Raw genomic sequence first — 12,196 nt, forward strand, 5'->3', positions numbered from 1 at the left:
CCAGGAGAATTAAGAAGCAAAACGTGGGTTTTAAGAGCGCTCCTTTCATGTCTTGATGTAAGCTTTGGCATTACTTCAGACATCAAGATCGGTTTCACAGAAATCCCATTCCATCTAAAGTAAAAGCTCGGCAGTAAATCTGCCGATACTCCCCCATAACACTTCCATAAATGATTCATTCAGCTCGGTTTAGCTGATGCAAAACAGAATGTTAGTGAGTTGTGGATGGAGCCTGAGCTGCAAGTGGAGGACCAACCCCGCTGCTTAGTAATTTCATCAATCTCTGGGAGAGAAAGAGACGAGCAAAGAGAAAGAAGAGAACGGCGTACACTAATAATAACTTTTGTGTCACTATCCAGAGGTCGTGTTTTTTAATCCCTCAGCCTAAAGAATTGTGTTATTCTAAAATATAACCCCAGCGGTGCAGAAGCAGTTGAGATCCATCACGGTTTGAGATAAGAGCCGGCTGATCGCCCGCCTCTGCGCAGCCTCGCCCAGAACTACGCAGATAAGATGGAACTTTTGTTTGAAACCTGATGAGAACCCTCTTAATGAAAGTGCGGCGCCAAAAATAATCTTTTTTCTACATGTTAGTCAATCAAGAAATGGTGTAGTTGGGGGGAAAAAAGAGGAGAAAGAAAGTAATTTTGCATAATCAGTGAGCACCATCTGGAACAATTAACCAAATTCCACAGAACTCAGAGGATCAGTCATATTGGCTTATTAAAGATCCAGAATTATACAAGTAATAAATCCTTGGAAAAACGAAGCGTACCCCTGCCTGTCACGACTATTTTAACTTCAAATACAGTGGAATACTTGATAAGGCTGAAAAGAGGAGATTAATATATGCAAATGATGTCGAGCATTTAAAAGCCCCCCAACAACTGTCCCGCTTTTTTTTTTTTTTTCCTGTCTCTTATTACAGGGCTTTATGTTTTATTCATACACCAACTCACCTGTCATTTCATAAGCTATAATATTATGAGGGTTATTATTAAACAGCATAAAGTGGAGCTTTAATTGGAAAGCTCCATTGCATTTTCCAATTATTTGCAGCAAATTAAAAGCAGATGCACATAGTTTAATAAGAATTCTAATATTGTTTCCTGAAAATCAAAAAATCACTGTCATCCTGCCAACATATTTTGCAAACCCAAGTTAATTTTGAGCCTCCTATTTCTTTTCCTCCTCCTCCTCCTCCTCCTCCTCCTCCTCCTCCTCCTCTGAAGGATGAACTGTCTCGTGTCTGTTAATTGAAGTTCCTCTAATAGATAGGGAAATAATTGCTCTCCATATTACGTTAGATCAAGGCCAATGTCAGGATTTATTCTTGATTAATGCAATAGATATGTAAATGTATTACTTTTTATTACGTTTACCGTCTTATCGGGCGGACGTCTGCTGAATCCTATACGTGTTGTCCTGCAGGTAATGACCGACGACTGCCACGCGACACATCTCAAAAGGTTTATTTGAGTTTTTTTTCCAACACAATCACATTTATTGTTATCAAACATGTGCATTTTAGACACATTTCGTGAATGCACGTTTAATTACCTTTAAACTATCCGGCTGCTCTGTCAATGTATAAATAACAGACCTTAATTGGCAACGGGACTTGGCGTGGATCAAAGCAACGTGGTGAAGGAAAGCAAAAGGTTGGAGCCGCTAAGAAAACTTGATAACTTTTCAAATGAGCTTGAACTGTCAAGTGAAAGAGGGCTGCGAAATAAATGTGAATTAGTTTTTAATATTCTGGTAATAAATGTCAAAGTGCCCGCACATCACATCTGTGCATGATGTGACTGCGGATGACAGATTTCCCAGACATGTTACCTCTCCTCCCCTCAACTCACTCTTTTTTCTTTTTTCTGTTGGGGTTTTTGTTTTGTTGGGAAGTGACGGAGGGTTTAATCAAGAAAGCAGGCAATTCATCAATCCTAAAGAAGGCGCCTGTACAACCCTGACAGAGCGCACATGGTTTTAGACCAACTCGAACCTGGCCAGCTGTCAGCCCACACACACGCGTGCACACGCAGACACCCACGCACCCACCCACACACACACACACACACGCCAGAGCTACCAGCGCTAACAATTAACACAAATAGGCTGTCGGCTACGACCTCACACTTGGTCCGCAGGCTATCACGTTGTTAATGAAGGGAAGTAGCGTTCTCTCACATTCACAGTGTGACGCTGGGAGGCTGACGAGTACACAGTCTCAAGAAATAAAGCCAAGAACCATCTCAGGCTAACTCCATTATCCTCTCTGCCTCAAAATCACGCAGGGACACATGAAGGTAGAAAGAGCGAGTCGGTACAGCTGCAAAGGACAGTTTTCTGGAGATAAATGATGACTGCTGGCAACGTTCTGTACAGTATGTGCATGTTCTTTACTGTCACTCAAACCTTGTCCCAGCGGAGGAATCGCACACCCAGTGCCACAAAGCACTCAGCTGTGTGTTAATGTCTGCTCCTTCAGGGCCACACTTTGCACACTTGTCTTACCTAACTTATAATATGACTGTCATAGCAACAAAATTATGTATTAATCTCATTTTTTTTGTCAATTACGCAATTTCTCTTTTTTTGATGGTGGCATACAAAAAGAAAAAAAAAAAAAAAAAAAAGCTTCGAATTTAGAGATTAAAAAATTCAAATGTATTTTAAATATTTAAATATTTCCTCATGCAGTTCCATCATGTGCACTTTTTTAACCTAGATTTGTTTAAATAAAGTCAGGGCCTGGGTGTGCCTCTGCTTGAGCAGCAGGAGGAATCCTCACCACATGGTGTCTCTCTCCAGCTGGATAAAAACCTGCCTGCCTCGTTCACCTCATGTGGATCACACGCTCTTTCAAGGCCAGAGCGTCTCAGCCGGCTCTGAGGCTGTCATAGCTAAGCTCTGCTTCCTAACGAATTAGCCTCTCTTCTGTCTTGCTCTCGGAGCATTGTGCTATAGTTGAGTTTCTCCCCTTGACAAAAGAGAAGGGAATTTCGCCCGGTGCAATGCACGGCACATATGTAAGTATGGCATGTGATGGATCATCTTTGACAGCTGTTAAATGTTCTCTTGAGTGTAATGCCGAGCTCCTCTGGGAAGTCACGTTCGCACAGATAAGCAAAGCTCTGTACAGTATCCATCACTGAGGAGATCTAGAGCGTTTGTAGATAAAGCGCCAGAGGAGCCGCCTTGACGTACACGTGGAGACGCCGTTCAGTGGAGAAAGTATAAACATAACTATAAGTAAGCAGTTTAACAACCTGTGTTCCTCTAATTGTCTAGAAGGACATATGTCATAAATGTTGCTGACTTATAGAGTGTGAGACCATGTACCTGTCATGGCGTAGTTCCCACTGCTCTGGTGCTCGTAGACCGGCCTCGTGGTCTTGCTGGCGGCAGAAAGAAAGCAACAATGTTCCATCAGGGTAAAAACATACACAATTCATGTAAACTTTGCTCAAGACACATTAACATATAATGAAAGAGGATGTGTTTAGCATGGAAATCATGAAAACTCCGTCCTCACACAAAGGCTTTATTATCTACAAAGCAGAAGAGAGCAGTGAAACACCAGGATGAATCTAAAGAAGAGAAATATGGTAAAAGTTAAAGCGTGGCTGGAGTGCCCAGGGGCTTGAACAGACCTTTAGCGGGGTGCAGGAGCGGGATCTTGTAAATTCAGGAGGAACTGAGAGATTCCATTATTCAAGGGAAGTCTGTTTTCCCCCCCGTTTCATGGCCTTGTATTACAGAAAACAGCACAGAATGCACTTTGTGGGCAGTTGAAGTTAACAAACCATATAAGATTGAAATCCTCATCAATCAAGCTATCATGAATTACACCCTGTGACTCACCCCTACGGATCGATAAATCCACAGCAAGCAGGAAAAAAAATAAAAAATTATTCACAGCTTGGAGAGAGCTGCATAACATGACATGCTCTGGAGGTAAAACGAGCTGCGGGATGGCATTATAAAACAAATGATCTTATAATGATAATGCAAAGTAGTTGGCAATATCATTATAGGGGGGGGGGGGGGGGGGGCTGCTTTGATTGGAAGACACGCGGAAGAGTTTGTTATTTAAGACAACGCAGCTCGACGAGATGAATAAGACGGTGCTGAATTATGAAAAGACACGACAGATTTTGGGAGCGAGCAGGTGTGGAGTTGCGAATAATGAGGTGTGTTTTGTGTACTGTATCATGTTCTGTATTCGCTCCGTTTATGGGAAACATAATAATTCTTACAGAGGGTGGGGGGGGGGGGGACGACGACTGGGGTGTAAAAATCTAAATTCTGGAAATTTAAGACTAAAGGCAGATCTGCATATTCCATGAGTGCTGAGCATGAGTTGTGTGGCTTTCAAAGCCTTATCTCTTCGGGTGAGATAAATAAATGCAATAATTTCCATCAAGAGCAATAAAACAAGACTTCTGACAGGCTGTGGTATTTATGAGCTGAAGCCTGCAACTCAGATTTATTTGCGATGAAAGGGTCGACTCTTCTCCTCCTCATTTACATCAGCATTTGGCCATGTTAAATCCAGGCCAATGGTGAATTTTTAAAAGGTTGGCATCAATCTTGCGGGAACGATTGCCATATTCAACGCAGACTTCTTTTACCTTTCAAAAGGTTGATTCCACTGCTGAGGAAGAAAACGCGTCTTTCAAAGAACAGAGACATCCCATGGACTGATAGAGTGAGTGTGTGTGTGTGTGTGTGTGTGTGTGTGTGTGTGTGTGTGTGTGTGTGTGTGGTTTAAATGTCCTTTCAGGGCGTCTGTGTTTGTGTTGTTAAATGAGTACTCAGGATAAACAAAGAGAACAGACAAAGTATTAAGTCTGGCGATTTATCTACGTATCTGGAAACGTGAAAGTGGTACTTAAAAGCCCGAAGACTCGACGTGAAACGAGGGAAATGTGCTCATGAAATGCTTTTTCTACAGCAACCTCCAGGGTTGCTTTTCCCATCTGTTTGAAACACAAAACTGTCTCAATCCAAATTGGTGATTTCTAAATACAATTTTAGGTGCATTGGAGAGGGTAACATATGGCAAATCAATTAGACAACTAATTCTTAAAACAAAAACATGGCAAGTGCATTTGCTAATCAACAGCAGCGTCGGGGCTCGTATTATGTCGGCCACTGGAGTTTTGACAACAATTAATCCTCATTTCAGGCAAGGAGAGCCATATTGACACATATTCCTAATTTGAATATTCAATTATAGTGTAGTTCCTCATCAAATTATAGCAAAACTGGGAACACGGCCTGAAAGATTTACACAATTACGACGCCGATCAAGAGTCCTATGTTCCCGTGAAATCTGCCGCGGTTAAAATCATATTAGTGCGGCAAACTCAAAGCACGACACTGAGGATTACTTGGCAACATGAATTACAGGTTGGTTTTTTTTTGTTCTTTAAGTTGCTCCGCGCGGAATAAGGAAAAGAGTTGTCTGTGGAGAAGAGAAAGTGGGGACAGACAAGCAGGAGTCAGTGGAGAGCTAAGATGAGGCTGAGAGTAATATCAGTGAAGAGCTGTGATACAGAGCGCTGGAAGCGCTTGTTTTGACACACATCCAGTCTTTCCCGTGACAACATCTCCACACCTTCCTCTGTGTGCCGACAGTGCTGCTTTGTGGGAGCTGCTTTCTCACCCATCATTATCCTCCTTAAGGCTCGGTGTCAGGTGTTGAAAAGAGGATCTCTCTGAATTCGGTGGCAAATCAACGAACATCACCCATCAGATCTCAGCTGATCATTCGATCACTCCTGGCACCGCTCGGCGTCCCTTTGCTTGATCTCCGCTACTTTCTTTCTGAACGCAAGAAAGTAATGAGTAAGATTGAGCCGGGAATGATTGTTCTTCCAACACTTGTGAGATCTGTCAGGCGACACGCTGACAGTCACGGTGTCTTTTTCTCCTCAACAGTCGTGTTCAGTGGGAAGTCTTGGTTAACCAGCGAGCAATGAAAGCTGATACAATACTCCTGCAGAGCTGCAGCAGCGTCTGGAGTGTCACAGGTAGAAGACAGCGCTCTCCCAAACCTATTGATACGAATGCCAATTCTGACACTGATGACTCTTGCAGGGCTTCACGTGTTTCAAGAAAAAGCCAACTATAGTACGCAATGACACACACACACACACACACACACACACACACACACACACAAAAAAGATACTCAGCCTTGACATTTTTATCGCAGTACAGTTTGATTTAAAAAGTGTCTGTGTGTACAATAGCCTATTATTCTAAGAGAAATGTCAAAAACCTTGATTCTGAGTGAAGCGAAAGGAATTGCAATATTAGTACGAGGCTAATTTATGCTAGCAGTCACTGTAGAGGTCAGATATCCGCCTCAACAATGACAGTTTTATCAGGAGAACAAATGGCAGCGTTGGCCAGGAGAAGGAAGGAGGGGGATACTTTACTGGACACATTAAAAGGCTGACCGGATGGCGCAGGTTTCCCACATTATGAAGTCAGGGAGCGGCTGATACGGTCGGTCTTGACAGAGAACAAGCCAAAGTGGTTGACATCAAGCTGCAGCTATGAATCAAAACACGGCGCGCTCCCGGTTGAGGCGCTTTAGACAAACTTGATAAAGAGACATTAAACACACAAGGTTCAAATGCATTTACAACAGCACACTGCTTAACAGGCCTGAACCCAAACAGCTTTAGTGGCTCGCTGTGGTGCGACAGCCCGAGCCAATAAGAAACAAGTAGTTTAGCGTATATCCTTGATCCTACTTGAACTGAGAAAACATGCTTTCAAAAATAACCCTTCCTTTAATAATTCCTTTCTGCAGCAAGTTTCATGTAAGACTTCCTCAGACTTTTTAATAATAGCGCAGTTTAATACTCGTCTCAATGATACCGGCCAAAGCATGAGCGTATGATGGAACACCAGGAGAGACGACATACGGCCAAGAATCCTTTAATTATTATATCACATTTATTCCCAGCAGAATATAACAGTAATTCCCTTACGATAGAATTCATTACATTCATGCAACCTGGAAAAGCTGCAGACAATGGATGGATGCATGAATTGATAAGCCAATTCAAATAATTCATTTGTTTCAGAGCTGCTAATCAATGTTCAGTCGATTGAAAGAACATTTTGAGAGTCGATTCAGGGTATTTTCAAGCAGAAATGTCAAACATTTGCTGGTTTTATCTTCTCAAATGTGAGGATCTGCCGCATCTTCTGAGAGTTTGACTGTCGACGATTCATCAACAAGGAAAACGATCATTAGTTGCAGCCATAATTCTTTGAAGTTTTTGCTAAAGTCAACATTTGAGCTTCCTAGCTACCTGTAGCAGAAGTTGCAGAGGGTCCAACGGTGCTGACTGAAGCTCTAACTCACAAATAAGGATTGAACAGCCTCCTGCACAAGTCACCGTTGCAACAACCCCACTTTTAGTTAATGGGTGTGCAACGTCTCCCGACAGCCCTCAACCTAATGCAGAAAGAGATAATACTTCAGCAAACCTAAGACTCTTTATCGAAGGTGTTTAGGAAATGAATTCAAAGTTGTTGAAAACTTTTCAGGAGTTGCAGAGACCCTGTTTTCAGCAGACTAAACAATAGAAAAACAATTAAAACACAACACCTTAGCCTTGATACAATAACCGTGTGTATCCCATAATGATGCAACACCCTGCAGTTCACTGTGTACTGCAGCTCTGCACTGCTGTACGTCGGTACACAACTCTAACAAGCTGCCTGAGGCAACTTAACATTTGAGAGGGATCACTGCAGCTTTCAAAATTATAAGGGTCATTAAAAATTTACACATTATTGACTGTATTTAAAACATCTTTTCCACTGACTGAAAAGAGCAGTTAAATTTAAGAGGTGCTATTCTCCAAAGGCCATAAAGTTGTTATAGATAGCCTGAAGGAGGCATGGAGGAGAGAATCTTCTCTGGCTGAATATGAATAAAGTATAGTGGGGTGATACTACACAGACACTTACACTATTGTACTTACTTAAGCAATCGGTGAGTGTTGAGGAGCGGTTTATAAATCACCGTGTCAAAACTAATCTGTGAAGGAAACTACAGACATATTTATAGCGGTATGTAAGGTTGTCTAAAGTGCATGTAACTACACAGAGAGGATGCCAGATAAATAGTCAAAGAGCTGCCGCTGTCTAAATTGCCCACAGTCCCGTCCTTATGTGTCAGTGCATTATGGATGGAAATACTCTGAAAAGAAGACTCTCTGACTGTGGAATGAATTTTAATGTTAATACAAAAACAGCAGCCTGTGATCTCAGCAGGCATCAGGAGGGGGTGTGAGTCGCTTCGAGGTGCAATTTATTCCAACCTCTGAGCCTCGCCAACTTGAAAGTGGGCTTCAAAAGAACGGAGGATTTACCAGTAAGAGTCGTACACGCCGGCCTGAGCCCTCACCATCGCTTCGACACATCAAAGATTATTGACCATTGATTTTCCAAAATATGGACAATTCACACAACTCTAGCCAGTTTGAACTTGGGCTTTTTTAAATTCACGGCTGTCCAGTTGAATGTTCTCATGCCGCTGAGTGGCCATGTGAACAGAAGCTCTGTTTTGAACACGCCTGCTGGCATCCACCGCTCTGGCCTGTTGTGGCTTTTAAGTGGCTTTTACTCAGCCCAGCACAGGATGGCAAAGCGCAGCACTTCAAGCTGGCAAAGCAGTCAGCGGCCCGTGCCAAGCTTCGCTCTCCACGGCGCCGCTACGCCGAAGGAGTCTCAATTGTTTATTTACAATTTGCTGTGGAAATCCCCAGCTCTTCTTTGCGATAAATAATTGAGCTGTTTGATCTGGACACAGTACAAAGGGTTGCTCCGTTCACTCTGAGGCCTGAGGCCGGAGGAAGCCTGAGCAGCATGAGCAGGGGAAGGGACACGCTCCAGCATGGCGGAGATCTTGGAGCTCTCCTCCCTTCCTCTGCAGCTGTCTCTCGCTCTCCGGGCTACATCTCCTCCTCTTTGTCTGCACAGTACAACACTCCTGTCACCGCAGTCAGAGGAGCGACCTGCCTCTGCCTCCCGGGACAACCCACAAATAGCAGGAGTTTAGCCCTCATTGAACTCATGTTCTTGTTCAGGGGATCCTGTCTAGTTAGCCTGTCTCTCCGCTTCACCCTCGCTGCCTCGTTGTCCAGCCACAACCTTTACGGCAGATTGCCCGGGAGTGATCAATTGCTTGTGTCTTCATTGTCGTACATGTGCTACAGAAGCGTAACAACAGCTCGAGAGTACAGCGGGCGGGAAATAAAAAGAGAGTAGGGAGGAAAGTTACACTTGACTGCTTAATGTAGTGACCTGATGTTACCTTGCTGTGTTGGCTGGAGCGTCACTGGTAGCTGTACTGGACGTTTCCTGGGACGACAGATGCTGAGGAACGTCTCCCATCCTGTACCATATCCCAATACTGTTTATCTCACTGTGTGAAGATGAAGAAGAGACATACAGAGAGTGTTACTTTTAAACTGCTCGTAATCCCTTCATGCAAATGAGTAAATGTATCAGCAAGTATGGTGATTGATAGAAGAAACAAAACATCATGCATTTATTTATCTCCTGCGTCAAACTGCTCACCCTATACTGGTGTAGTTAACAAGATGGTACTTGGACTTCGCAATGACCTGGATGTCATAAACAGCTGTCACAGCCGCCGCACGAGGGCTGATTTTCACGCAGAGCCTCTTTTTCCTCATGGCAGCTTCCTCTGATGAGTCAGGTACACATGAGGGTGTCAGACGAGAATTGGCGGTTGTGTAATCATCTCTCAGTTTCAAGATTTTGAACCTCAAGGAGAAATATATACACATACACATATATATATATATATATATATATATATATATATATATATATATATATATTCACAAACCCCACTTAAGCTTTGCTATTTAGTCATCATCAGTCTGAGAATAAGTGATGAGCTAATATCAGCTTCTGGGTGAGTTGCTGTGCTTGAAGGGAAATAACTGGACAGCAGAAAGCCACAATATCCACATGCGTTATTATAATTTTTATCATTTTAGTAGGTAAAATGACAGAAGCAAGTGAATCCTCCATCAGCTTTAGTGCACAACAGGGATTTAAATGGGATATTCTAGATAGAAACTCATACATAATGTCACATGTATACATTAAACATGGATTCACATAAAGTAATAAAACATTAAGTTACACCGCAGCCAAACAAAACATAATCTCTTTTCTTCATTCTGGCAAAAAAAAACAAAAAAACATTGCCATGCTTTCCTATATTGCATCTGTGCCTCGCTCATTTATTTCCCCTGCAACACTAGAAAGTGCAGTGTAAATGCAATGATAATAAAAATAATAAACAAGCTGTCCTCACTCCCCACACCAAAATATTATTACATTTCCAAGGCATGGATAGTGAGGGGGAAATACATAGCACTCAAAAAGCACTAAAGCATTGGGGAATGCATTTCATTAATATTAGATAACCCCCATCCACTCGTCCTCTCCCCAAATAAATACATAAATAAATAAGCCCCTCATAAAGAAAAGCACAGCTCCAGCTGAGATAAACAATGACTCATGATACTCTTCTCTTGTACCTCCAGGGCAAAATGTTTATTTTATTCCCACAGTCTGCCATAAATTAAGCTAACCTGCACCCATAAAACATTCACTATCTCAAGCAAAGCTGCCCCCGAGGACCTCCGCATAAGCTGGTCGGAGAGTGAAAACACAAGAGGAGGGGAGCGAGCCTGTGGTCGGTATTGACTGTTTACTTACTTGTGTCCAATGTTTCTTCCACAGGTGTGAAGCCGTGTGGCAGCACGTCCTTAATGTCAATCAGCCTCATGTCCACCACAACGTCAGCCCCCTTAAAGATAAGAGCGCAGGCGGGACATTTAAAGTCATGTATGCAAATTCAACTTTTAGAAAAAGGACAGAGAGCTGCGAAGAGAAAAAGGTTAGTCATTTTTTTTAGAGGTTTCAGGAGAGAAAATGTAGATATAATAGAGTCAATGATTTACTAAAAGCTCTGGAAGTCTCTAAAGAGAAGGGTTGACAAAATAGCTGAAGTAATTACTCTCTAATAGCTTTTTCTTTTTTTTGGAATGAGAGAATGCATCTGTGAACTTGTAATCATTCTCAACCTTTTGGCGAGAAGCTGTGGGATGATGGGAGACAGAGCCGGCAGTCTAATCAACAGAATGGGACTGGTTAAAAACAATCAGGGACTGTGTAGTTGACATTTTCAAGCATGACTCTTCCCTGCCTCCCATTACATTTTCAGTTTTTGCCATAATAAATTGCAATAATACACAGCGGCAGTAGAGAGTGGGGCGAGCCAGGCGTGACTTGATGCGTCCGAAAAGGCTGGATTTCACTGCTACTGTTGCTCGACAGTCATTACCATTAGACATTTTGTATTCATAGTTTTTATACTGACTTAAGGAGGAATATGGATGAATGTTATTGCTATGCATGGAACCTTTTTTTTTGTGTCTTTTCCTCTTTTGCTGGAGATATTTCTTCCATCAAGGCCTGACAAAAGGGGGCTTTTTCTACCTCAACCTAGAGTATGATAAATCACAAACTATTTACTCCCCCCCCCCCCCCCCCCCTCCATAATTCAGGGACTAATTTTACAGAATCTGTTTTTGTCATAGACAATTACAGTGGGAGCTCCATTGAGTGGCAGACAAAATAGTCTTTGTTGATGGCTCTGTCATGTTTTATTTGTGTCAAAGTCTTTAAAACAATGTGGACACACATTTTAAGATAATATACAGGAACCAGGGGGAAGGCTATTTGTATGCTATATACTAAACTGAGGAGCAGATTGAGCTCAGGCACGAGGCGGCCGCTGCCAAGTTGTTTGGCTTTTAAAGGACATCCTGTAAAAAAAATAAAAAAAGACTTGATTAAGTCCTAAAATTGAGCTGATGCAAAATGATAACAAAAATGCAGGGTTTGTTTACACTGTCCGCATTATCTCCCTGCAGCCGCTGGAAACAAATGAATAGACAGCCCGATAGTAAGCCGTGTGAGCTGAGGTTGGACAGGTAGGTGTATTTATGGCCACAAAGCAGCTGACAGCCGGGCAACAACACATCAGCGATAGGCTGCAGGCAGACACAACAGCATTATGAGAAACATTCAAAGATCATTTCAGACACAGAAAAGT

At 42.5% G+C, this 12,196-nt stretch overlaps 1 protein-coding gene across 1 annotated transcript in view; it reads right to left on the reverse strand.

Annotated features, from left to right (window-relative positions):
- The window catches only part of mvb12bb (multivesicular body subunit 12Bb), a 31,971-nt gene that overhangs the window by 12,043 nt on the left and 7,732 nt on the right, over window positions 1–12,196 (reverse strand). Inside the window, exons 4-7 of the mRNA XM_029440342.1 lie at window positions 10,795–10,885; window positions 9,616–9,745; window positions 9,350–9,460; window positions 3,343–3,398 (exon numbers count right to left, since the gene is read on the reverse strand). Coding sequence (XP_029296202.1) covers window positions 3,343–3,398; window positions 9,350–9,460; window positions 9,616–9,745; window positions 10,795–10,885 — 388 coding nt within the window. The remainder of the gene's footprint in view (window positions 1–3,342; window positions 3,399–9,349; window positions 9,461–9,615; window positions 9,746–10,794; window positions 10,886–12,196) is intronic.

Source organism: Cottoperca gobio, chromosome 9 (assembly GCF_900634415.1).
Source record: "Cottoperca gobio chromosome 9, fCotGob3.1, whole genome shotgun sequence".
NCBI classification, from domain to species: domain Eukaryota; kingdom Metazoa; phylum Chordata; class Actinopteri; order Perciformes; family Bovichtidae; genus Cottoperca; species Cottoperca gobio.